Source organism: Phragmites australis, chromosome 8, assembly GCF_958298935.1.
Source record: "Phragmites australis chromosome 8, lpPhrAust1.1, whole genome shotgun sequence".
In the NCBI taxonomy this organism is placed as follows: domain Eukaryota; kingdom Viridiplantae; phylum Streptophyta; class Magnoliopsida; order Poales; family Poaceae; genus Phragmites; species Phragmites australis.
Genome location: NC_084928.1, coordinates 33,035,068 through 33,062,536, shown reverse-complemented (window position 1 = coordinate 33,062,536; position 27,469 = coordinate 33,035,068). Strand labels below are relative to the sequence as shown.

The following is a 27,469-nucleotide window of genomic DNA, read 5'->3' as shown; positions in this document are numbered from 1 at the left end:
ATTTGGATATCTGGGATGCTCAAAATCTAGGGGTTGCTTAACATAGACATCTTCTTCTATGAAACAATTTAAGAAAGCACTTTTGACATCCATTTGATACAACTTAAACTCTTTGAATGTCGCAAATGTAAGGAGGATTATAATGACTACTAACCTAGCTACCGGTGCAAAGGCCTCTCTAAAGTCCATCCTCTCACTACAGACCAATCCTCCCCTCGTTTGTTTTTTAAAACCCATTTTATGTCTATGGTGCGAATATTAGGGGGTGGCTCTACAAGAACCCAAACTTGGTTTCTCTTAAAGTTTTCTAATTTCTTATACATAGCATTGACTCAGTTTGAATTAGATAAAACATGTCCAGCATCATAGTGCTAAAAGAAAGCAACGAATACAGAATCAGTAAAGTGAGCATGAGAAGCGGATTTGGACCGCATTAACCTTTCATTGATGTCACCGAACATTATCTGTGGAGGGTGTCGCCGTAGAATATGTTGAGGAGCTTCACATTGTGAGATGATCTCCCCTTTAAACACTGCTGGTGCAGGCTTAAAAGCAGTTGAAGTAGAAGAAGTAGAAGCTGTAGTATCCTCTACCGGTGTAGAAGAGGCATGAACCAAGTCGAGAGCAAGTGTTGTAGTATGAATTAGTAGATCATTCTCGTCATCCCTGAGAGCTGGAAGGTCACCATCTACAAAGATGTTTTCACTCATCTCTCGGTCACCTGCACACTCAAGAACATGACTAACATACGGAGTTGATTCATCAAAAGTCGCATCATAGGACTCTATGATAGTGTTAGTGTCAAGATTAAAGACCCAGTAAGAATGAGCAAGAAGAGAGTACGCCAAGAAAATCCCATCGGAAGAATGCGACTCAAACCAAAAACTCTCAAATGTGAAAGCTTAGGCTTTCACCCAAAAAACAACTCAAAGGATGTCAAATCCAAGATCGAGCGCAAGAAAATCCAATTTGATATGTAGCACATTGTGCTAATAGCCTTAGCCCAAAACTTCCTAAGAGTCCTATGCTCATTGAGTATCATCCAAGCCACCTCCACCAAAGTACGATTGTTTCTCTCAACCATGCCATCCTACCGAGGAACACGTAGTGTAGAAAATTGATGCTCAATACTATGCTGAAGACAGAAAGCATTAAAGAAATAGTTTTTGAACTCGGTGCCATTACCACTGCGAGTTGCTTTCAATACATCAGGAAGTTCCTTGAAGAAACTTAAAGCCAAGCTCTGAAAGTGTGAGAACACTTCATTCTTGCTCACAAGAAAGAACACCAAAGAGTAGCAAGAGAAGTCATCAACAATGACAAGAGCATACCACTTCCTATGCGCCAAACAAACTCGGGAAGGACCAGCAGTGTCCATATGAAGAAGTTCTTTCGGTCGTTCAGTCATCACCAGATTGACTGGTGGGTGAGAGACAGCAACCATCTTACCATACCGATAAGGAGCACAAGCAAGGTTCTTCCCAAACTTGAGCTTGAACAATCCTCGGATCAAACCTAGGGCACTTAAATGAGTAAGAAAATCAAAGCTCATATGCCATACCCTCCTATGCCATATCCAAAGCTCAGAAGAAGGTTGAGCAATCACACAATAAGAAGAACTAAGAGACTCAGAAAAATCAGTTCTAAAAACTCTCACAGCTCTGAAGATCTAACAAATCAAAACGCTTGAAGAATCAAGAACTCGAGAAGTATCACATTTGAAATGTACTTCCAAGCCTTATCCAGCAACTGAGATACAGAAAGCAGATTGTATCCTAGAGGCTCCACCAAAGTCACATCTTTGAGAGTAAAACTCTAATTCATCCCCAAAAATGATGTACTCGTGCTACTTTATCAAGGTGAGGTTAGAGAACCATGATGCATCTCCGATCATATGATATGAACAACCAAAGTAAATGAGCCACTTGGTCTCTAAGCCTCCACCTGCTATCTACATGCAAGAAGAATATTAGGTTGATAGCTCAGTACTGGCGTTAGTCATAAACTTCTTGAGAATCCAATACTCGGTCATTTGCCCTGAAGCAGTAAAAGCAGGTGCATGCAAATCAACACTAGCACGTTGAGGACGAGAACCAAGAAGAGGAAAATATGGTCCGCTAAAGTGCTGCAACTCAAGGCCTCTTACACGTGAATAAAACCATATGAATCATGGTAAGATCCATACCGAGCACCACCTCTAGGAGGAAGTTGAGGAGCGCTCGAGACTCGTGAGTGAGAACGAGAAAAAAGCTTATGTACACCGAAAGATGGACGGTACATGTTTCAAGTACTCCACTCCCACTCACGTCGATCATCCCTCCTACGGTGGATGCAAAACCCAACCAAGTGACCATCCCTCTTGCAGTAGGTACAGTGGTAACGTCTCTCAGAAACTCGACTGTCGGTCACTCTTGGCTCTCTCACAGAACTCTTACCTTAGGTTGTGGAGCTTTCTTGGGTTGTGGTGTAGGTTTCTTCTTGATGGGTTTGGGCCAAATGGACTTGGATGAGCTGGATCTAGGCCTAAATCGGCCTAGATGGGTCGGATTTGGGTTTGGACAGGCTGGGCTACACAATGTTGGGCCCGCACCATGCAGGCCCGCTCAGGTCTTGGGCTGGCTTGCTAACGGGCCACGTCTGGCGGCTGGGTCCGTGAGGCCGGCCACTGGGCCGAGCCAGGCTAAGCCACGGCCCGAGGCCAATTTCCACGTGCGCGTGGGCGACGGTTCGGCTGTACGCTCGCGTAGGCGGCGGCGGAGAAGGGGGGGGGGGAGAAGCGGCGAGGTGTCGCCGGAAAGGTCGTCGGGGTTGGGTTTTTGCCAGAGCTTCACGACGATGAGCAGACGCCAGCCTTCTATGTGATACGGCAGACTCGACAGGGAGCATCTCGACGGTGGCTGGCAACGAGAACGACACCAGATCACAGCCGAAGAGGAGACAGCGGCACGACGCAATTGGGCAGCACCTCCCCTGCACGGGGATGGGCCAATATTGCAAAGAAAAGAGGCCGTGGCGCCTCTAAGCATCACGGCACGATGGCTGGACCACAACACGGAGCAGAAGCACGCCTGCGGCAAGCGCAAGCACGGCGGCGGAAGCAATGCACGGCGGCGTGCGGCAAAAAGCTAAGAGGGAGCTCGGGAGATGTCTACATGCTATCTATGCGATGCAAGAAGGTAAGGGATGCTCACCGAGTGGGTGAACGGTGACCAGAGAGGGCGATGGCTGGCAATTTGGCAAAGAGGTGACAGCAGAATGGCTCTGCTCCGTGCGCGGGTGACTCTGTTGGGCTTCTGGCAGATGGGCGGTAACACAGGGACAGTGAAGGCTCCCTGGTGCTCCCCGGCAGCACATCGACGGTGGATGGGCGACGAAGAGGTCGCAACGGTGACAATGGCGACGATGGCATCGCTATGGCGAGGCGAAATAGAGAAAGAGGGAGAAAGAGAGAGACGCGGGCCTGCTATTTATAAAGGGAGAGGGAGCACGGAGGCGAAGCGCGCGTGACGTTGGGCGGACGTCGACGAGAGGTGCGACGGTGAGGTGGCGGAATAGCGCCCACCATATTTTCCGCAGCGTGGGTGCTCTGCGCTGGCCATGCGCGCGCGGGCGCGAAAGTCGCGTGGCATGGGCATGCGAGCATGGGTGGAGAGAGGATGGAGAGAGCGAAGAAGCGGAGGCCGGTCGGGGTACGGGATATTTCCCCAGGAGAGGGAAAACGGTGGCCGGTGATGAGCGCGAAGCGCTGGAGGGAGGAGAGGCGCAGGCGCTCGCGGGATTGGTGACACGTGGTCAGCCACGCGCCGGGGGGGGGGGGGGGACAGGCCAACGCGATGCGGGAGTGGGCCGTGCGAGGCTGCGGCGGACTGCGCTCGCGGGGAAGGGGGGTGGAGCAGGCCGGGCTGACTGGCTGGGCCGAGAAAGAGAGACTAAAAAGGAAACCGGCCCGGAAGAGAAAAAAAATAGAAGGAGAAAAAGAAAGATGGAAAGAAAAAGAAGAGAAATGGATTTTGGGAAAAAAATTCAAAATGGAAAAATTTTGAATTTTAAATTTGAGTTTTGACTTGGGATTAAGATTAACTCCATTTGGAATATTTGAACTTTGATTTGGATTTGGATAAAGATCTTTGGGAGATGATTTGAATTTAAGGAATTTGAGCTGAATAGAACCTAAGAGTAGATTTGAAATTGAGAGACATTCAATTTCAAATCTCCACAAAAGAACCATAAAAATCTCAACTAGAGCATATGAACCTACTTAATGCATAGACTACTCTGAAATTGATTCTAGTGCACCTTGAACCACTTATGCAACTTAGCACCACTCATAAACATGAATGCACATATATATATATATACTGGTATATATATACATCCACACACCTATTTCCTTAACCCATAGCTTGCTTAATTAATCTTAAAAGTTTTAATTTGGAGCAAACTTTATAATTAATTGGCATGCTTAAACTCAGGATGTTACATAATATATCGAATGAGATGGTATGAGACCCATATGAGTTATGCCATAGTGGTAACCCAACCAATGTGATCGGAGATCCCATGAATTAGGACCTGGGAGAGTACCTTTGTTGTTTGACCCACTCGAGTGAAGATGCAATACTCTCAGAGATCTGTAAACCAGGTTGGCTATTGCCTTAATGTGTTCCATTGGTTTTATGTAGTGAAGATGCTGACCTAAAGGATATTCTTGAAAGAACACACCTATATGAGTCCGACTGTTGGTCGCGGTCTATGAGATTTGAGTTATCTCTAGTAAACTCATAAAGAGACCATGGAATAGGACTTATATGCTCCACCCGCAGGGTAGCCTACTGGCAGCCAAGTATCAGTTATGACTTTAAGTGAAATTTGTTTGCACAAAACTTGCAATTCAAGGCATAGTCTATTGTTCAGCTTGTGAATTAGCGAAGCTTGATGTTCTAGGTGAATGTTCAACTTAATCGTCTCCACTGAAACACTGATATATCAAACAACAGTGGAAAACTGGAAATTCTCTTTGGGACTTTAAGATCTGGTAGGAGATTGATAGAATTATTAGGGCCGATCTATGTAATAATTTCTAATAAATCTCAAAGGCGCATATTATGGAGAGGTGGCCTATATTGAGGTATACTCTCTATTAGTACTATATTGCTAATGGAGATAGAGGTGGGGGATTTTCTCACTATATATATATGTAAGGACCTCCACCTCATTGGATACATAAATAATATAGACTGCTAATTGATAGTAACTTTAAAATTGGGAATACTCTCATTACATGTGTCTATATAAGAGTTAGAGTTTTATCTCTTTTTCTTTCTGTTACGCTGCTGCTGTAGTCTACTCTATCCCGCCATCGATGTGCACCGACAGCTAGGAGAGCAGGTCTCTGAAACCCTCGCTCTTGAGATCTTGCACGCGTGAGAGGGCGAATAAGATTTTTGGAAAGCGCTACGCGTGACTGCCCAAGTTCTTCACTATGGATCGTCTTCCTGGTCACTTGGACGTTGCCTGCTATCACCACCAACAAATTTGATGCGTCATTAGCAAGATTGATCGTGCCGTCAACACAGTGCAACCAACATTGCATTTTATACTAATACATTTATTTGCACATTTACCATATCTAATAAATTCATCCGTTCGCAGGCCCTTCGAGTGATTATACATGGACGACGGCGGCACGATCGTAGTCGTCATACCCGAGTCAGGAGGATGAGCCTGGCCCAGACCGCCCGTTTGATCTCGTGAGGGCTTCTTCGGGGCCACATCGGACTACGACATCGTCACGTGATCCTAGTTGCCCAGTGCTCCACTTCGAATGCAGTAGACCCATGAGGAGGCCTCAACACATGTGATCACTACTAGGCCTACCAGGCAAGTTGGTCCACCGGACGCCCTAACCTACTCTATGGGTCACGTGAGGGTGAACTAGCGGTAGCGGCTTTGGGACCATGATGGTGGGAACGGCCGATTGTAGCGGGGGAGACAACAGTAGAATTTTACCTTTGCTATTGTAACTTACATGTTTGTTTCATGATGCATCTTCGATTCACGAACTAGTCTTACATTTTTGGACGTGTCTACTTTCTATGGTCTACTTACCATGTCATTACTGTATTTCTTAATCCCACATGACCGCACGCTAGTTGCATTTCTTCAACAGGACCGTTCACGACAGAGCTAAAAAAGTATTTCTTACGAAGCTACTTATACACGAAGTGACCACACGACACCTCTATCGTGAGTCTGGCTTTAGACATGAAGTGACCATAGCTTTAACCATAAAATGATAATATCTCTGTCCTGACATAGGCTGTAGACATGAAGTGACCACACGGCAGAGTTTTAATCATAAATTAAATGGCAACACCCCTATCTTGACACAGGGAATCTCTGTCTAGCATAAATACCATAACTTTTTCATCTTTTATAGGGAATCCTATGCTCCAGCCCCTAGCTAAGCCCATGCACTCAATCCATGTACCAGCCCCCATGCACCATAAATAACCTCACCCTCATCTATGGATAGACTATTCCTTCCTCACCTCTCTCAACAGTAATGTCTTCCTCAGCTCCACCAAGCACACCCAAGAAATATTAGGAGATTTTCATTCCTCAGGGGGTTGAACCGCTGATGTGCTTCTGTGGCAACTTTTGTAGCCTTCGCGAGTCCCAGGACATCTCCTACACCTATGTTCTATGCTTTTTCATGTGTGCCAACTATCAATACGACAAGCTTCAATATGGACCGTATGAGTACCCATCGGTATAACAACATAGATCAGTCATGTGGCACTTTCCACATCTTGTTCCATACGATTTCATACACTGTTTTACTAATCTCACATCTTGTTTTATTTGTCCAGTCTCATCCACTTTTCTGTGACTTCATTGAATGGCTCGACATGGAGCAAAATGAAGACCAGAAGCGGTGGGTTGACATAAGAATGCGGTGGAGGAGGGAAGCATACGAACGTTGGGAGTACGAGCAACAGCAGGAGAAACTACGGCTTAAGCGGCAGGAGGAGGAGCGCATGAGTAAGGCAGCGCAGGAGCTCACCGCGGCTAAAGCACGCGAAGTAGAGAGGGCCCGTTGTGCTAAGTCGGGTGTCCCCGATGCCCTGAAAAGGGACAAATATCCTAGGTACACTCAGTAGAGCGTATCTACCATAACCCGGTATATTTTCACTCACTAAGGCATGTTATGATTAGCAGCGGCATGATATTAGGTTGGTCTTTAGGCGTATCGTACATGCTAACATCTGTTGTCGTCGTATCTTTATAGTTAGGGTCTATTCGTACAGCAACAACAAATCCCCTGTCCAATATAATATTTGTCACCGTATGTAACCTCGATACCAGATATTATGCTAATAGTGCTTCACAACTACAATTATTCAAAAAATTAGATTTTGTATCCTCCTAACATTACGTCACTAAAAAATTACTCATATAATTTTACATCAAATAAATAAACAAATATCGACAAATTTACATCGATCCAAAACTTCCAAACAGTAACTACTCTGTGATGCTGTTTTGACCACTTTTTACACAACTAATATTTTTCACAGAATGAATGTACACTATTTTTCAAATTGACGTGTACAAAAGTTAAATTAAAAAAATAAATTTTTAAGCGGAAGCCTCACTACTCTCTGAGAGTACAGCAAGTGTGCTAACCGCACTCTCAGAGGACGGTGAGGGGGCAGTGCGGAGAGGGACCTACCCACCCTCTGAGAGGTGCCACCGTAGCATCTTTACCGTCTTATGAAGGAGTTGCAACCCTTTCAAGAAGCAATAAATGTCTATTTCTATAAATCTTACCATCAGAAATCTATTTATTTAAATATTAAATATAAAAAATTATAAAAAAAACTCCCTGAACCACGGCCAGCAGCCGAGTCCCCATTACCGGCTCCGTAGGCAGAGCCGGAGCCATAACCAAACCCGGCGGCCGTGCCAGACCCTCGACCGGACGTGGTATAGGAACCACCATTTGGGCCGGACCAGGCACCGTAACCTGACCCCTGGCCCGAACTAGAGGCTGAGCCTGAGCCACCTAACCCAAGATCAAGCCCAATGCCTGGTCCGCCACTGGCAACAATGCCCAGGCCCAGGTTGCTCCTCACCGGCCTGCCCTTTGCAACGCCTTCTGAAGCTAGCACCACAAGCACAAGAGCAAGAGCTCTGCTGGACGCCATTGCTGATCACTGATCGAGCTTGTGTTTGTGATCGCTGATGCTGTATTCCGGTTGCAGTCTATGCATGTATTCATAGCCGCAGTTTTCGATTAATGTATTGGTCGCACATGATGCTTACTGTAAAAGGTGACCTAATGCTTTGGAGCTTAACCGTCGGCAGTTCGTCGTGTCCCAGGAAGTGATGAGAGATTTGGCTCAATCAGTTATCAGTGGTTGCTATTGCCAAATTTCTGCGCTAGAGAGTTCTGAATACTGAATACAAGTTTCTAGATTGGGCATGCCTCATGTGAAGGCTTTGGTGCCCAGATAAAGAATTTGAGAAATGGATACTAATTATGGTGTGTGATTAGGTGTTAATTAATCCTCAGGTAAGTTGCAAAGATTTCCTCCTTCTGCAACCTTATTCAGACAGTGGTTACACAACTTTCAGATTCTAATACAGTAAAGCGAAGTTTTCTGACAATGGATTTCGACAAATTACCGCAAGCACTTGGAATGGAATTATCGAATATAGTATACATCTGATCTGAAGAATTTCTAAATGAGAAAAAAGATTATATCTGAGCTGAAGAATACATTTGATGCTACGGCTATCACATTCTGAACTTGGCAGCAATAGTAGGATGAGATAATGATAATTTACATCACCAACGATCAAAAGAAAGAAAACAAGTTAAAGGTTGAAAAAAATGCAATGATCTTGGAGCTTAATTTTGTGGAGGTCTTGATCACCACTAATGTAATTTAGGACATAATACTTGGAGCTTAATTTTTGTCTTCAGAGCAGCTTTACAGAATCAACGTACAATTCTACACTAACTCCTCATTCTTTTACAACCACTAGCAGAATATTTTTGCTTCAGTATAAAGTGGAACGCAATGCTGAGCCACTCGAGCTGAATCAGGCTCTTTTCTGAACAAACTGATATTCCAATCAATTCCAATCTAGATCATGATTCATGATAGCAATGGAATCTTTCCCAGGTTAGAAAGAATTACCATTAGGTTAGTAAGCGTGCAGCAGTGTAAAATTGGACTTGCTAATTCTAAGGTAGAATAATTTCACCGGCAATCTGAGATTTCGAATGTACTCTCATTTTAGTCTCATTGACATTCTGTTCTTCCTGCACAAGTTCAGATGAAAGACCTGTGGTAAATAAGAAGTATGATGTGATTCATAAGAAATTCAGAATCAACAAATAAAAAACTTACTTCTTGCTCAATTTTCTTCGCACTTGTCGTTCGAGCACCCTGGTATTCAATTGCGTAGGACTTGATTTTGCAGAAAGGACAGCTGCATTGCTAGTTAAGGACCCCAAGGATTCAGATGGAAAATTCAGATGACCAACAGTTTCATCTATGTATGTTTACGCCCAGATTTAGGTTACATATCTTCAATGTAATTAAACATTCTTCATATATATGCTTCAGAGAAAATTTGAGTTAAGCAGATGATGTTTCTTTCATATCTATGGGACGCCTAATGTACTACAATGTGTATTTCTCAGTAATTGTTCAAATCATAAGTTGCAAAATAGGATACTGGACAACTTTAGAAGCATTCGATGGCATCAGCTGTAAGAAGCATTCTGCAGGACAAGGAAACATGACAAGATTTAATGGAGCAGTCCCAAAAGCTTTTATATAGATCTAGGGATCATTAAGCAAGAAACGCAAGGGAAAAAAATCATTAAGCAAGAAGGAACCTTAAGATGTGAAGTCCTTGTAGACAAACCAAATAACAGGAGCATCATTTTTTTCAAACAGTAAAAGCTTTGCGTGTCGGTTTTATAGATGTGAAAAAATCGGGTGATGCACGACGCACACCAACAATTCAGTCGGTACCAGTATTGCTGTGTTGCCGAGGAAACAGCAGCGAGAGCAACAGAACTCACCTGTGCAGATCCCTTTGCCGCAACACTTGGATCTGTTCAGACTCGGGTAGAACTGCACGGAGAGCAACGAAAAAGAAGGAAGAAAACCATCAGAACGGAAAGTAAAGACAATTCTCTGAAGCAGGCTTGGATCAGCCATCCAGTTCTGGGATGATCATACGTAGAAGCAAATGGGGCACTCCTCGCCTTGCCCGCCGACGGCATCCTCGGCCGCGTCGAAGCACGGCGCGAGGTCGCCGTTGCGGATGAGGCGGCGCAAGCGGCCAGCGTCGACGTCGGGCAGCTCCCGGAGGAGGCGTCGCGGCCGCGTGAGCCGCTCCTCCACCGCGGCCGGCCGCCGACGCCCTGACGCGACGTTGCCCATCGGCGGTGCGTGCCCGGGCCTGCGCTACGCTTGCTGAGGAAGCCGTGGTTTATAGCCTTGCAGCAGCCGCAATCCTGCATCCCCCGTGCAGGTGTGGAAGGAGATCGGATCAAGAAGTGGGTGGGTGCTGCTTTTTGAGCTGAGGAGGGAAAGGAGAAATGGAGGGAAGGAAGCAAGGCATCGTCTGTGCTCTTCCTTTGAAATGCGTTGGAGTTGGACGGCTGCGATGCGTCGCTTTCCAGAGTTGATGGATCAAAAGTTGAACGAAGAAAAGTATAACACCAGAAAATGAAACGAAAAACACAAAATAATTCCGTTGCGGGGACTCGAACCCGGGTCTCTCGGGTGAGAGCCGAGTATCCTGACCAGCTAGACTACAACGGAGCTTATGCTCCCAGATAAAATGTTTCTGACATATATTTATCAATGGCATTCAAAGAAAAACGCACCGACCATACAAATTGCATTCGAATTAGTCGAAATGGACCAATAAAATGCGATTGCGAGTTCGACACTAAATCCGTCGGGAAGCGGCATGGATGGTCGGGGAAGCAGCAGCCTAACTGGAGCTCTGGGCAATTTCTGATGCAGGAGTGTACAAGGACGACTGCCAGGCATCATGGCAGTGGAATTGTGTGGTGCTTTTGGCTGGGAGTTCCAGCCTGGTAGGGCCATCTGTTGAAGTGATTCCTGATGCAAAGGTGAACAGCAACAGCCTCACTCAAACTTCACTTCAACATTTACATCTCCAGTTTCACCGGTGATCCAGCAGTATATATTTCCCAAGTCAACATACAATAGATTGCTCCAAGTTCAAACATATGGGCCTCGACCAGCTAGAACAAAGTGCCTATTATTGTTTCATTGAGGAAAATATACACCATATGATACAAGCTACAGACGAAATGGGGCTATTTTGATTTTCACAATCACTTTGAGATCCCAGTCATCACGTATATCAGTATGTCAATCAAAAGAAACATTTGAAGCTGAAGGTTACTATGATGAATCAGGCGTACCATGCATCCAATTGCTCAAGTTTATGTCAGCTACTGAAGAAATGAAAGAGAATGCAGTTCAGATTATAGGCTGTGCTCTGCTTTCCTAGACCATACAAAAAGTTTGCCGATGTCCATTTTTCAGTAAATACTAGACAGCCACTTCAATCTGGAGAATTTGGCAAGATATCTTGGAGTTCAGTTAATTTTCAGTATGATGAACATATAAGAAGGGGATAGGCTTCTATATGATATCACATTACCAAGTGCACTGGTGGAGCTTAATGGAGACCAAGGGGGGCCTTGGCCCCTCCTTGTCTTTAAAAAAATACTTAGTAATGCACAGTAAACATGTATTTATCAAGTAATAAATTAGTTTTTTACATAAGTTTGTTGATGAATCTTTTGAACTGCCCCCCCCCCCCCCTTAAATTTTTGTTGAAGCTCCGCCACTAACCAAGTGCACTGACCACTCAATGCCTCATCCAATATTTTTTTTCTTTGAACTTCTCTAGTTACTTCAACTAAAATTTAACATTTCACCATTTTGAGAAGACAAAGTTACTTCCAAGTCAATATAGATGAACACAAAATATTCAAATACCATTTTAGCAGAAAATAAATATATTTCTACAAAAATAATGTTAATAGAGTATTTACCCATACAAGAGCAACTCTCCATTTCTAAGCAAAATACCCTTGAGGGACATACTGAACTTAAGAAAACTACTCTTGGCACATGTAATTTTCCGATTCATGACATTAAAATTAGTTCAAGGCAATATCTTCTTCAATCAAACGTTCCTCTCAATAGTAATCAGTATGGACTAAAGGACATGAAGCATTGAAATTGTTCTAAACACATCCTGATATTTCACAAATCAAACAAAACTTACTCAATCAGCAAGCAGTTGTTTCTAGGCCAATAAACATGTATCAGTTCAGAGTGTTAAACTTTCTCTAATCAACAAAAATTGTTCAAGATCAATTACGCTTCTAGCAGTGTACAAATTTGACCCACGGATTATTAAGCCAGCACATAACAAACCTCTTCTATGTGGGTGAGTTTATAACTGATGATAGTATGATCTGATAACCGGCAACAGTAGAAACAATACAAATCATGATACCAACTTGTAGTAGCAATGGAGAATGATACACCACCGTCGAGATTGCACTACTTGTCAGAGACAACATTCTCGACGTACCATTTGTAGGTTTCGACGAGGCCCTCCTTGAGGGTGATCTTGGGCTTCCAACCCATACCCTGTATCTTGGAGCTATCCATTAGCTTCCTCGGCGTGCCGTCCGGCTTGCTGGAGTCCCACACCAGCTTCCCCTGGAACCCGACCACCTCCTTCACCAGCTCCGCGAGCTCCTTGATGGTCACCTCGCTCCCGCTGCCCACATTGACATGCTCCAGCCCCGAGTACTGATCCATCAAGAAGATCACCGCGTCGGCGAGGTCATCCACGTGGAGGAACTCGCGCAGCGGCGAGCCGGAACCCCAGACGACGACCTCGGGGGCGTTGTACGCCTTGGCCTCGTGGAACCGGCGGATGAGGGCGGGCAGGACGTGCGAGTTCTCCGGGTGGAAGTTATCGTGCGGGCCGTAGAGGTTGGTGGGCATGGCGGATACGGCGTCGAGGCCGTGCTGGATGCGGTAGGCCTGGCACATCTTGATGCCGGCGATCTTGGCGACGGCGTACCACTCGTTAGTGGGCTCGAGCGGACCGGAGAGGAGGGAGGCCTCCAGGATGGGCTGCGGCGCGAACTTGGGGTAGATGCAGGAGGAGCCGAGGAAGAGGAGCTTGCGAACGGAGCCGCACCTGAGTGCGGCGTCGACGACGTTGGTCTGGATCTGGAGGTTGGCGGCGATGAAGTCGGCGGGGAAGGTGGAGTTGGCGTGGATGCCGCCGACCTTGGCGGCGGCGAGGATGACGTAGCGGGGCCGCTCCGCGGCGAAGAAGGCCTCGACGTCGGCCTGGCGGGTGAGGTCGAGCTCGGCGTGGGTGCGGACGACGACGTTGGTGAAGCCGAGGGAGAGGAGGCGGCGCAGGATCGCGGACCCGACGAGGCCGCGGTGCCCGGCGACGAAGACCTTCGCATCCTTGTCGGCGAGGAAGGTGGGGTGCGGGTCTGCGGAGGAGAGCAGAAAAGACAGGGATCAGATAAACGGAACAGTGAGCTCGGGTCAGGGTAGGCTCAGGGACGCCGGAGTTTACCGGCGGCGGTGACGGTGCCCATGTCGCCGGAGGGATGGAGGAGGTGCGGCGGGCCGGAGATGGTCGGATGAGATTGGCCGAGCGTGAGATTTAGGATTTTCGGGGCCGTTACCGAGGAAAGCGGTGTGGGCTGGGCTTGGGATTGCAGCTTGGCACGTATGTCGAGCTGCGAGCCATTGACCGTTTACATTTTCTTTTATTTTCTTTTTCCTTTTTTAAGATTCGTGTATTCGCAGTAGCAGTGCTGCGAATTTTATTAATTAAACCTTTTACTTAATATTTTTTTTAAAAGCCCTGGGCACTTTAAATCTCAAAAAATGAACCTTTTTTCATGTCATAGATTTAGCCCAACCATGGTGTGGCTAAATAGGTTGTTAGTTGGTGTTAACTTCTCTTAGCAGCAAGGGCGGATCTAGAGGCCAATTCCCGATCTAGAGGTGCCAATTCCTACTGGTTGTAACTTCATTAAATATTAAAGACAGAGGAGAAGGAAGGAGAAAAAAAGTAGATGGAGGTGAAGGTATGGTTTGAAAATGTCACGGTTATCGAGTGATTATCACGGTTACCAAGCTTATCAGTCCGCATCGATTTCATAATGTGAACAGTTTTCGAATTTAAATTAAAATTTTTTAAAAATAAAAAAATAAAAAAAAATCTAAAAAACTAAAGACAATTCTAAGACCTTATATGAAAAACAAATTCAAAAATAATTATATTTACATCATATTCTATAGGGAGGAAGTTTAAAAAGAAAGAAAAAGGTTAAAGCGTGCATCTCATTTATTAACTCGTGTTAAGAAAAAGTTTAACATGCAAATACATATTTTTTCTTATGTAGGGCGTATCTTAAGAGGATCTTTAAAATTGGTTTCACTTAATTAGAGTTTTATAATTTCTCCATAATTTTTACAAAGTTTATATGTATAAAGTGAATATGTTAAGAAACATAATTGTAATTAATTTTATCATGTCTACTATTATTTTTCTTATATAAATCATAGTATAAGTAAACTAATAAAAGTGATTTCACTAATTTTGGAGGTGCGATGAGTTAGTTATGAATTAATCTAGTTGCAACACATTTACATAATCTTGCATATTACAATAACTATTTAATGTATTTTTAAAAGATATAGGATCATGTAAGAAGACTAAAAAAATTGGTTTCATGATTTTTTTGGATTAGCAAAGAGTTAACTATGCATTTAACTAGGTTTAGCATTTTTTGATAGAAAATATTCAATTTTTTATGAGTGTAAATATTTTTATCATGTAGATAATATTACAAGGAATAAAAAAATTGTTTCACTTGATTTGAAGCTAAGATGAATTAATTATTGATTTTACAATGTTAGGGTTTTTTTTAACTTCACTAAAATTCAAGAAAACAGCTCGATAAATCGAGAAAACTGAATGGTTATCGAGAAATACGGTCAATGTGAAAAAACCAGTCGATAAATCGGTGAATTCGTTCGGTTATCGGTGCAATTCGACCGGTTACGAATGTCGATTCGGTCATTTTTCTCCGATTTTCAAATTTGACTAAGTAAATTTTGAACGAAATTTACCGAATTTTGAGCGGTTTTCATGATAACCGTGAATTTCCAGATGAAACCAATTTTCGGGGTCTAAACGATATTGTAAACTTTGAGTGGAGGTGACGAAGAAAGAAGAAGAGATAGCCCCACCCACCGGTCTGCGGCCACCACTGCCTGGTAGCAGCTTCTTCGAGCAATCATTTCTCACACAGCGGGACAAAAGTTAGCTTCTGAATAAACCAAACGGACCTAAGTTAGAGTTGGGTTGGGTAGAGATCTTTCATTGTACCTTCATTTGGCGAGCAATTCTCACGTTTCAAAGGGATCAATAGTTGGAATAAGCATCGCCATGCAAGACGAGAAAGTTGAAAATAGGATATTATGATCTAGCTCTAAAAAAAATTAAGATAAAAATATGATCTGTATAATAAGAAAAAACAAATTTCATTGTTTGAGTTGATTTTTTTAAAATAGATTATAGCATCCTCTACGACATATATTTTTCAGAATTTTTCATGACTATTTTGAGAATATTTTAAATTTTGAGATCAATAGAACGTAGTGTTTTTTCTTACTTGTCACACGTTGGAAAAGTGTCATCTTTATTTTTTAAACCTATCACCCGTTAGAAGTAGCCTATTCTTACATTTTTTTTCAAATGAATACCTAGTTTTGTAATTTTTTATTTTCAAAATATAAAAATAAAAAAGCTCGGCCCGCGGCAGGTGTGTGTGGGATTATTTTTATATTTCGAAAATAAAAAATTACAAAAATATATGTCCATTTAAATTTTTGTAAAAAACAGATTGTGTATAATAAAATTTATCTTTTTTGTTTTTTATTGTATAACTCATTTTTTCTAATTTTTTTGCGCTAGATTATAGTATCATCTGCACCATTAAAAAAAATTAGATGTTTTTATGATAATTTTGATTGTTTTGAATTTTGAGAGCAAGAGAATAAATTACTATTTTGACTTTATTAAACTTGTCTACTCCATTTTTTTCAAATGGACATTTATTTTGCAGTTTTTTTATTTTTGAAATATAAAAACAAAAAAAAACGTGGACGTGCCACTGGGCACTGCCAAGTGCCAATTCATCGCACGAAGCAGCACTTGCACGTTAGCATCGACCACGTGCTCAGCGTCAGGGCGGAAGCATGCGTGAAGCCATGAGCTATTGCACAAGTCAGCAGCACCTGCCTGTCCGTCCGATTACCGGTCAACAAACTCGTGCCCACCCGCATCTGCAGCCACGTGGCGCCCGCCGGCGTCGACGCGGATCCACGCACGACACGACTCCCTTGCCACATCGTTCACACGTACCGCTGCAGCCGGTCACCATCCCTTATTCCTCCCCGTCTTTCGTTCGATCAAAATAGGGATGTTGGATACCGTAGAGTGATGAATAGATCGCTCACGTTCATCCCTAACGGTTCGATAGGTCGTTATCCAATTTAGAGTTCACGGTCGATGAAACTTGGCAAACATCTTGAAGGCAGCCACAAATTCGTAGAGTGATCTATTTTTCGTTCAATCAAAACAGAGAGGTTGGATACCCGTAGAGTGATCTGTGATATCCGTAGAGTGATCTGTGAATATCCGTAGAGTGATTTACAGATTGTTGCACGCTCGTCCTTATATTAGCCGGTTTGATAGGACGTTATCCAACCTAGAGTTCACGGCCGATGAAACTTCACAAACGTCCTGAAGGCAGCCACAAATTCCATCCAAAACCGATGGGCAAACTACGAATTGTCAAACCCGGCGTCGTTTCGTTTCCATTAGCCGCTGCTCCGGAAGACTCCAGTCTAATAAGAAACCTCTGTCATCGGGTATAGTCTAGAGATATTTTAAAAAAATAATTATAAAAAAGATTTTCTCTTCTTTATTTATCTGTATTTACAACGAGAGGTATTGCTTCGTATATATAGTGTTAAAAATCTTAAGAGTTAAAATCAATCTTCAAAAGATAGAGATATATTCCTAGAAGGTCAAATCCTTAGAGATCGAGATAGACTCAAATTTTGTTGTAAACTTCCATATTTCCTAATACTCCCATTGGTCACTTTTCGCGAAGGGCATATATCTTACCAAAATTCCCCAAAAACATAATAGAAAAAATTAAAAGAAAGAGTACATAGCTCGTGATATGGTCACACGAATTACCTCATTGAAAATATTAACATGAGAAACTTCAGAAAAAAAACCCATCTAAGGGAAAAAGAGTATAATTCACCCAAAATGCTTCATATAATCTTCATGATTAACTTTGGGCACTTAATCTTCTTGACTAAGATTTAATTCTTCGTATCAGTATTATGTAAAAATTCTTCCACTAAAATGTAGAACTCTCGAAGTCTCATCATCCCAATACAACGAACACATCTTTCAAAAGTAGATACAGGGAGAGACTTAGTGAATAAATCTGCAAGATTTTATTACATTTATTTCATTCATCTTATGCAATTCATGAGCATAAAAGAACCTAGGATTGATATGCTTCGTTAAGTTGCTTTTTACATATTCCGATTACACTTGTGCAACACATGCAACATTATCTTCATGAATAATGGTGGAAGGTTAGTGGTGTTTAAACCACATAATCGCTAGATGTGATTGATCACTCCTCTAAGACATGTGTATTCTCGTGCGGCTTCATATAAAGCTATTATTTCTAAGTGATTCATCGAAGTAGATACAAGACTTTGATTTTTGATAATTTCAAGGAAATTGCAGTTTCACCACATAGAAAAACATAGTCAGTCTATGATTTCGCTGTATGCGGGTCTGACAGATACCTAGCATTTGCGTATCCAACCAAACTTAGATCCTGATTCTTTCCGTAGAATAGATTCATATCTTTGCTACCTTGCAAGTAATACAGAATATCCTTCAAGCACTTCCAATGCCTTCTAGTGGGCTCTACATTGTATTTAGAATTCTGGTCCTAATACTTCCTCTCCCTCTTCTCCAGGTCTATAAGAACCATGCGGGTTTTAGCGGGAAATGATTTTCAAAACCAAATCGCTCTAACACATTCTGAGTGTAGTTTGACTGATGTACTAAAATCCTATCTGTCATATGCTATAGCTGCAGGCTCAAGCAAAATTTGGTTTGACCCAAATCTTTCATTACAAATTCATAATTCAAGTACATGCTTGCTTCTTCTATTTCTTCTTCTGTACCGATGATATTCAGATCATTTTCATATGCAAAAAATCCATTCTAGGACCTAACTGTTTCAACCCATATAGCGACATCTTCAATTATACGCTATAAAGATGTCTATTTCTTCTATCCTGATTCGGCAATGATATTCCTTCATATATCTTCATATAAATGTCCGAATCAAGGTTCCCATACAGTCACAACATCCATCAATTCCATTTTCAACTCCAAGTTGACTGTCATTGAGATTAAATATCTAAAGATAATGTCACCCATCACCGCGGAATATGTTTCTTCATAATCAACGCCTGATCGTTGAGTGAAACCTTGTGCCACTAGTCGTGCTTTGTACCTCACAATTTTATTCTTTTTCGAACAAAAACCTACTTGTATCCTACTGGTTTGATGTGGGGAGGTGTGAGTATGCTGGCCCAAATGCCTCTCTTTTGTTCAGGGACAACAGTTCAAGTGTTATTGTCTTCTGTCAGTCTTCCAATCTGACCTAATTCTACATAGTGAGCGATACAGGCTCAAGAGCATGATCTATAATTGTGGCAATTTTATTTACAAAGTATGTGTCAACTATTGTGGTTGCTCTATTCCAGAATTCGTCTAAATTCACATAGTTTATTGCTATTTCATCATGTGATGTACTTTCAGGTGCTTCTATAACTTGCTCTTCATAATTTCTTACAGATGGAGCAAGGTCCTTTAGTTTACCCATATCGATTTTAGCATGCACATTTTCGCTGGTTTCTTCCTGCGTGGGAAGATTCAAATCTGGTATGCCTACTTTCTGAGGTTCCATACCATTGCCAGGTCTCAACTGACTCCCCTTTATTTTCCTTCGGGGTATTTTTATGATTGGTTGTGGTAAGCTCTCATTTCCTATTTTCGCTAGACGTCTCCGGCTATTTGAAACTTGAGAAACCGAATTTCTTGTCCTTTATTTATTTTTTAGAGCTCTTAGGACAAGATGAGAGGTACCTTCTTTTGATACTTTCACCCTCTCCGGTTCATTGCATGCAGGTACATGCGACTTAGTTATGCTCTTCAAATCACAAAAATGGTCAGGCGGATTATTTGCTAATTTCTGCAAAATGATAATTTTTTCTATACTTCATCATTCTCTTCACTAGTACGAGAATCGTGTGGCGCAATTCCTTTGGCCTGCCAAATAATTTTCCAACATTCTTCATCCAAGGTATATTTCCTCCCCCTAATGACGAAAAATTATTTTCATCAAATATACAGTCAGCGAAGCGGACAGTATGAAAGGTCCCATAGGGCTCACTGTGGTGGCGATATTGACATATAAACCATACATCCGGCTTTGTGTAAATAGGAAATTTTTGGAATTACCTCTTGCACTAGTTGCATAGTTAAATAAATATTATAGGAGGATGGTCTATAATAAATGAGAGCTACTGCATGTAAGACTGCATGTCCCCAATATGTAGCAAGCAAATTACAATGCTGCAATAAAGGTCTAGCAATAAACTTTATTCTTTTAATCAGCGCTTTGGCTAGTCCATTCTGAGTGTGTGTGGACATGTGGTACAGAATATTCAACTTTAATTCCCATACAGTGCAATAATCACTGAATACTTTAGAAGTAAATTCTCCAGCATTGTCCATTCTAATGGATTTCACGCGATGATCTGAAAATTATTCCTACTTTGTGTGATCTGTAAGATCAACTTTGCAAATACGTGGTTGCAGGTAGATAATAGATATACATACGACCACTTCGAGTATGCGTATATCAATACCATAAAGTACCAAAACGGGCCAGAAATCGGCTAAATAGAACCACAAATATCCCCTGGATTATGTCCAGGAATGCAGGGATTTCATCTTGTACCTTCAAGGTAGACGGTCTTATAATTAATTTTCCAGTAGCACATACAAGGCATATAAAATCTTTATGATTCGAGAAATTCTTCACATTTATGTCATGACCTTGTTTCTCATCATTCTAAGATCAGGGTGACCTAATCTATCATGCCATAAGGAGAATAATTTTGTACTACGAGTGAACACTTCAGATGCTTTAATGTGAGTGTAGTGCAAGCCACATATTTATGGAAGGAAGTTTTTCTAATATTCTCACTTCACTATCCCATTTAGTGGTGAGTAGGTGCTATCTATCATATTCTTCTCCAGTTTCTACTTGAAAATTATTAGCACGAATATATATAAAACTTAAGAGATTTCTTGTAGATTCAGGGTACAACAATGCTTATTCCATGTGAAAAGTAGTTCTCATAGGTAGTATGGTTGTGGCTCGTCCAAAACTTATTATGCATTTATCACTAACAGTGATAGTCATCACATTTCCAGAGCTATTTCTGATAGACTGAAAATACACCTTTTCTCTTACGATGTGTTCCACTATCTACAAAATACACTTCCTCCATACGGACGCCACACATATTCTATATTGAAATAATATTGTTTACAACTAAGCTTGTTCTTCTTGAGCTTTCATTCATTCATTCAATTCTTCTAAATTCAGCAACTAGATAAATGGCTAATTACTCTAATTCTAGATAGAGTCTACAAAATATTCAGCCACTTCTTCTTCAATACCTTTCGTTTCCGCTTCATCCTTCATTGCATCTTCTATGGCAGTGGAGGAGAGCAAAGTAGGGGCCTCTGCATAATTTATTAGGAGATCTTTTACTGCCAATATGGGAGCATCATTAACTTCCATGTAAGATGCTTCCCTTTCTATTGCGGCTACTTTGTACACTTTCATCACCACTGCAATGGTGTGGTGTGCTTCTAACTGCTCCTTTTTCTTCTGGTATGCTTCCACAACATATTTTCGTGCTTTGCAGATTCTGGTTCTGCACACCATATGGCTTGACTTTTTTCTTTGTCTTGCTATTATCATCACCAGGCTTGACCTTGTTTGCCACCACTTTTCTTCCTCCCTTCTCCCACTTCTTATTACGGTTCTTGCGTGCTATGAAAAAGTTGTGATTGACTTCTAGGCTAATGTTCTTTCCTTGCGTCTAGGATAAGGAGTTCTTGTTTATGACCTCGTCATGAACTTCAAGAAGCTGCAACACGTCAGTCAGTTCTGAATACTTCTTGTATTTTGATTGACAATGATAGCATACGGATTCTGCCGCATTCAGGTGGAAAGTGGAGAGAGTCTTCTTAATTTTCTCCCCTTCTATGATCTCTTTCCATAGAGACACAAAATTGTGTAATTGCGGTGCAACACGGAGTTGGACTCTCTGACATGCTTGTAGTCATAAGAACGGAACCAGATCCATCCTTGCTCTGCAAGAGGCTTGATGATGTACTTTAAGGCGTTCAAAACGCTCCTGCAGTGCGTCCCAAAGTGCCTTAGTGCTGATCATTGCTATGTACTCATCCTTCAAAGTACGGGAGAGATAGTGACGGAGAAAATGAAATGCATGATCATCCTCATCCTCCATGAGAACCATTGTACTATTTGTTCCTAGGCCAATGGCAACACAGAGCTTTTATTGCTCCAAGTACAATCCAGGACATCCAACGCTCAAGTGAGATAGTTCCAGCCATCTACTCTCAGCTCAGTGAACTCTTTATTCGAGATGCCAGACATATTCATATTCAAAAGATGCAAGTTTTACTACTAGTAAAGTTGCATCGTGTTGCTAAATTGGATTGCTACAATTTTTTTGATATTTTCTATGCTATTATATGAACATTACTGAATTTAAATGCATAACAAGCAATTTAAACAGTAATAATAACATAGAAATAAATGTTGCATAATTGCTCAAACAGATGCAAAATTCAAATTCTAGAGGTACTTTTCTGCAAGAAAAAGTATTCTCAGGGTTTTCTGCAAAGTCCTAGGGTTTATACGCAAAATTCCAGGCTTTACGTAATTTTCAGAAACCACATGGTCTAATACACAAAAATCAGAGCCTCTGTATAATTTTCAGAATAACCAGGGGCCTAAACGTAAAAGTACAAAGACTGTGCTCAATTAATGGAAACCCTGGGGGGCAAAATGCAAAATTTTAGATTTTCTCTTTTTCTTTTCTTATTTCCCTGGTTTTCACCCATGGGCCAGCATTCTTACATCTGGGCTAGCCTAGCCCATCCAGCCCACATGCCCAGCTTATATGGGGCAACTAGGGTTTGAAAACCCTAGCTGCCCCCGATTTAATCCAAATGGTGGCCGGCGACGCATGGTGCGGGGCAGCGTGTAGGTCGGTGCGGGGTGGAGCCAGCGGCTGGTACGGGGAGGCGCCTACAGGGGCCAATGCGGGGCGGCGCCGACGGTGCTTAGTACCCATGCGGGGCGGCGCTAGCGTAGCTCGCAGGGCTGCAGCAGCGCACGGTCTGGAAGAGGCGAGTGGTCGTTGGCTTCAAGCGACGGTGGCTGCGCACTTCGGATGGCATGTACAGCAGGTGGTGCACGGTGTGGGGCTGCTTCTGGTAGTGGAACACGATGGCAGCCAGAGCGGGTGGCTGGGCACAGTGGTGAGGTGGCAGCCGCTTCGTGCGACACGATGGCCAGCAGCGTAGGGAGGTCGCCGGATCCGGAGGGCGGTGGTGCTGCAACGCCATTTTGGACAACGTATACGGGCAGGAGGTGATTCAGCTGTGCGGTGACTTCAAGGCAGCGGTGCGGTGGCCCACCGATGCCGCTTCGGGAGGCTCGTGCTCGGAGGCAAGGCGACGTCTTGTGGTTTTGGCGTGGATGTGCTTCTGGCGCGATCAGGCGCACATCAAGCAGGCGGCCGGCACAACACTTCTCCCATTCTTTTTTTCTCTTTCCCAATGTGTGGCGGTGGCCTTTGAGCCCCCACATACCGTGCTTGGCCGCCGGATTCGGCCGGCGATGTGGGGCTATGCGACGAGCGTAGGTGGGGAAAAGAACCACTGGCTTTCATATTGGCGAGGTGTCATTCCCCCCTTCCCTTATGTTTTCTTCTTTTGGATCTCTGCAGAGAGGGGCGGCCGTAGGTTTCCTAGGTGACGGTGAGTCGGAGGGGTGGCCGTCGGTTCCAGGCCGACGGTGAGGTGCGGATGCGGCCCCACCATGACTGCTACACGATGCTATAGATCTATTTTGCAATTGTTCATTTCTACGGGCTACTGTTCATGTGTTTTGTTCATACGATATGTGCAATACAATTCACAGATATATTTTAGTCGTGAAAACAGTAGCATCGAGAAAATGTACCGGATAGTCTCGTACCTTTCAATTCTCGCTGATAGATTCGTGTCTCGTAGGGCATATAGGCTAAGCCATGACCTGCCCGCTCGATGCAGTGCAGATCTGTTCCGCTAGCTTGGTCTCTAGCAGAGTATCATGCTGATAACGTGTTGAGAAACTTCTGCTATCGGGTGTAGTCTAGAGATCCCGCAAGAAAACAATTATAAAAGAAGACACAATGTCGGGAGAATAATTTTCTCTTCTTTATTCATCTGTATTTACAATGAGGAGTGTTGCCCCGTATATATAATATCAAAAACCCCTAAAAGATATAATCAATCTCCAAAAGATAGAGGCCTATTTCTAGAATGCTAAATTTTTAGAGATCGAGATGAGCTTAAATTTTGTTATAAATTTTTAGATTTCCTAACAAGTTCAAGGTCAAAGCTCAGCCCAATTCCATCTAGAAAGAAAGAAAAAGACAAGGCTGCCCCATGCCGACCGAGCCCCCACCAATGAGACACGTTTGTTCCAAGTTCAAGCTGTTCGTCGCGCCAATCTCACCACCGTCCATCAGTGAAGGCGCGAACGATGATAATATACACGTGGCCATGATGTGTCCTGCACCAACATGAGGTTCCATAGGTACACGGTACAGATATATAGTTTATTAGGATCATTTATTTATAAATAGATAAAATAAAATTATAAGATATATAAAAGAATTAATAAATAGATAAATATTAAATGAGAAAAATATACAATCAAGATATGCCATACATACATATCCATACGTAAGGATACGTGGAATTGTATTTACCGGCGCAAGGGCTACGACGGGTGCACGAGGCCGGCCAGTCTGGACATTAGGCACGAGCATCTCTCTCGCTAGTCCGATCGAGTACGTCCTTGCCTCCACGAAACTGTTTGCGGTTCGGAATCCGAGTTGTAAAGGCAGTCTCCCTCTGTATAAGCTGGAGCGTGGGCTCCTCGACCACAAGCCTAACGAGTTCCCTTACCAGTTCGATCGGCTTCTGTGCGCGTTTCCCACGCACACGCAGGCGAGAGCCAAAGGCCAACGCGCGTGCGGCCGCACCGGGAGGAGGGCATGGCGACGGCTACGGTGACAACGACCATGACACGGGCGCGGCGCCACGGCGGGGGGTGCTGCGGCGGCCACGCGGGCGACGACGTGGACGTGGTGCCCTCGGCGCGGGAGGAAGGGCCGGTGGCGGCGGCGGGGAAGGAGGAGGAGGAGGAGCGGCCGCTGCCGCGGCTGGTGAGGTTCGAGGAGCTGCCGGACTACCTGCGGGACAACGAGTTCATTCGCGGGCACTACCGCTGCGAGTGGTCCGTCCGCGACGCGCTGCGCAGCGCCTTCGCGTGGCACAACGAGACGCTCAACGTCTGGAGGTGCGCTGCCGTTTCTTTGCCCGGCCTCGCGCCGAGGCTCCTCTGCCTTTTTATTTTGGTTCTCGGTTCTCTTCAGACTCGGTTTTGTTTCTGCTGTGCTTGCAGCCATCTGGGAGGCTTCTTCCTGTTCCTGTGGCTCGCCGTCGCCGGGGAGACGGAGCGGGCGGCCGCCGCCGGCGTTAAGGCCGCTCCGGGCATCGTGACGTTCGTGATGACGCCAGCCAATGCGTCGTGGGAGACCAGCAACTCGGTAGGCAACGAACACCTTCAAACGACGACCCGTTTCTTATTTTCAAAATCTTTCTCTAGTCCTGATCGCAGCTAATCAACGCAACAAAACTCACCTGCATTGCATTACCATCTTTGCAAGTAGGAGTAGATCTGAGCATCGTGCTCAGCTTGGCTAGCATCTCAGAAACCAGAGAAGCAGCATCCACGAACGAATATCCCGACAGGAAAGGAGCTAGAAAAACATATACTCCCCAGCTGCGCAATTATTGGCAGCTAGTTCAGCCACTAACTGAGAAGAAACTTTAAGCTGCATCCAGTTCATTGTTCATCCAGAAAAACTCTAGTATAAAAACAAAGCGTCCACTTGGTAGGCCGAGATCGCAACCACAGTAGCTGTAGTACATAGTCGTCTCAGAAAAATAGCTGCATCTGCACACTAGTCTCCAAACAGGACAGGCCACGCACAGTTGGGCATGTTCTGTTCTTAAACAAATTAGGTTGACAGATATTGAGCTGGAACATGTAGGCCAGCAGCCAGCTATTCGTTAGGACTTGAGCCGAATTGGTGAGATTTTGAAACCAAGAACAGCTCAGTGGCAATGCTTGATAATGGTTATGTACTAGAAGCCTAAATGTATTTCTGGTCCTGGATTACATCATCCCTGCTGTCTGGAAGATCAGTTTGGTAGGAAAACATTTCACTACGCGTTAGTCTTCTCTGCATGGACCGTTCATAATCAATCTCCCCCACAAAATTGCATTAATCGATATGTTTCGAGTTTCAACTCGGCCAACTAACTGAAACCAATCATCGCAATTCTGAGTCTTCAGGCACCAACTTTTGCAGCCTTTGGCCTTATTAAAAATTCTGTCGTTTGTTGCACATGCCGAATTTGAGTGAGAAAGCATTTTTAAATCATTAAAAAACACTTCGCATTTGCTTTCGTAATTTCTAAAATTTTCTGTGTTTGTTAATCCGCAATTTAGTACAATTAATAATTTAGCAGTAATCGTTGATACTAATCTGAGGATCTCTTTGATGTTTCCAGAGCTTGGTGGTCAAGGGTTTCTCGGCCTTGGGAGGCAGCACCCACGCGGTGACGAGGTGGCCGCGGACGGTGTTCCTGGTGGGTGCCATGGCCTGCCTGGCGGTCAGCGCGGCGGCGCACCTCCTGGCGTGCCACTCGCGCCGCTTCAACCGCCTCTTCTGGCAGCTCGACTACGCCGGCATCGCCGTCATGATCGTGGCCTCCTTCTTCCCGCCCGTGTTCTACGCCTTCCTCGGCCGCGCCGCGACGCAGCTCGCCTACCTGTCCGCGATCACCGCGCTGGGCCTGCTCGTGGTGGCCGCGCTGCTGGCCCCGGCGCGCTCGTCGCCGCGCCTGCGCAGCCTCCGCGCCGCGCTGTTCGTGTCCATGGGCCTGTCGGGGGTCGTCCCGGCGCTGCACGCGCTGTGGCTCAACTGGGGCCACCGCGAGTGCCACCTCGCGCTGGCGCTGGAGCTCGTCATGGGACTGGTGTACGCGTCGGGGGCCGGGTTCTATGTCAGCCGCGTGCCGGAGAGGTGGCGGCCGGGCAGGTTCGACTGCGTCGGGCACAGCCACCAGATCTTCCACGTGCTCGTGCTCGTCGGCGCGCTCACGCACTACGCCGCCACGGCCATCCTGATCAGCTGGCGCGAGGGCATGGCGGCGTCCGCGCTGTTGTGATTCGAGTGGAATGTATGCACGTAGGCTAAGGGTGTGGCAATTGATTAATTGATTCTTTGTACTCGATGTACATCAAATGTTAATGAAACAAGTATGGGAGATGCTAATTCTCGTGCATATGAAAACGGCAAATTCTCGTGAGACGACGATCCAACCGCCCAGATGTCATCTTCAACCCCCGACGGCAGCTCATTCCCCCTCCCTCCCGCCTACCGGTGTCTCTGGTGGCAGGACACCATCGGATCCGCGTCCGTGCACCCCACCGTGCTAATCTCTCCATTTTAAAGCTTCCCGTATTGGCACCGGCCCACTGATTATCCATCATCTGGCCCATGCCCACTGACGTCTCCACCACCTCTCCACTCCACCCTTGCTCCTGCATCCTTCAACACGCCGCTTTGGCGCCCACCAACCTCCCTCTAAAGACCGTAGGGCACAAATCCTCACCGGAGAAACTCGTCGGCGAAAGTCCCGAACCCTAACCTCTCCTCGTCGGTGGAATTTGAACATCGCCTGAAATCTCGTGTTATTTCAGACATTTGAA

General features: G+C 44.3%; 3 protein-coding genes and 1 non-coding gene across 4 annotated transcripts; 1 reads left to right on the top strand and 3 right to left on the bottom strand.

Moving 5' to 3' along the window:
- Positions 1–8,815: 8,815 nt before the first annotated feature.
- LOC133925975 (E3 ubiquitin-protein ligase GW2-like) lies at positions 8,816–10,685 on the bottom strand. Its single transcript, XM_062371709.1, has 5 exons — positions 10,266–10,685; positions 10,106–10,157; positions 9,754–9,799; positions 9,423–9,504; positions 8,816–9,334 (listed from the first exon to the last, which is right to left on the bottom strand). Exons 1-5 carry the CDS (start codon positions 10,467–10,469, stop codon positions 9,257–9,259), a joined length of 462 nt encoding a protein of 153 aa, XP_062227693.1. The 5' UTR covers positions 10,470–10,685; the 3' UTR covers positions 8,816–9,256.
- A 95-nt stretch (positions 10,686–10,780) lies between these two features.
- Positions 10,781–10,853, bottom strand: TRNAE-CUC (transfer RNA glutamic acid (anticodon CUC)). Its single transcript has one exon. It is a non-coding gene; the product is annotated as a tRNA-Glu (tRNA).
- A 1,554-nt stretch (positions 10,854–12,407) lies between these two features.
- LOC133927142 (probable GDP-L-fucose synthase 1) lies at positions 12,408–13,837 on the bottom strand. Its single transcript, XM_062373449.1, has 2 exons — positions 13,693–13,837; positions 12,408–13,606 (listed from the first exon to the last, which is right to left on the bottom strand). The coding sequence occupies exons 1-2, from the start codon at positions 13,712–13,714 to the stop codon at positions 12,645–12,647; spliced, it is 984 nt and encodes a 327-aa protein (XP_062229433.1). The 5' UTR covers positions 13,715–13,837; the 3' UTR covers positions 12,408–12,644.
- Positions 13,838–24,551: 10,714 nt separating this feature from the next.
- LOC133925973 (heptahelical transmembrane protein ADIPOR2-like) lies at positions 24,552–27,056 on the top strand. The gene is made up of 3 exons (XM_062371708.1): positions 24,552–24,985; positions 25,091–25,235; positions 26,266–27,056. The coding sequence occupies exons 1-3, from the start codon at positions 24,681–24,683 to the stop codon at positions 26,923–26,925; spliced, it is 1,110 nt and encodes a 369-aa protein (XP_062227692.1). The 5' UTR covers positions 24,552–24,680; the 3' UTR covers positions 26,926–27,056.
- Positions 27,057–27,469: the final 413 nt, after the last annotated feature.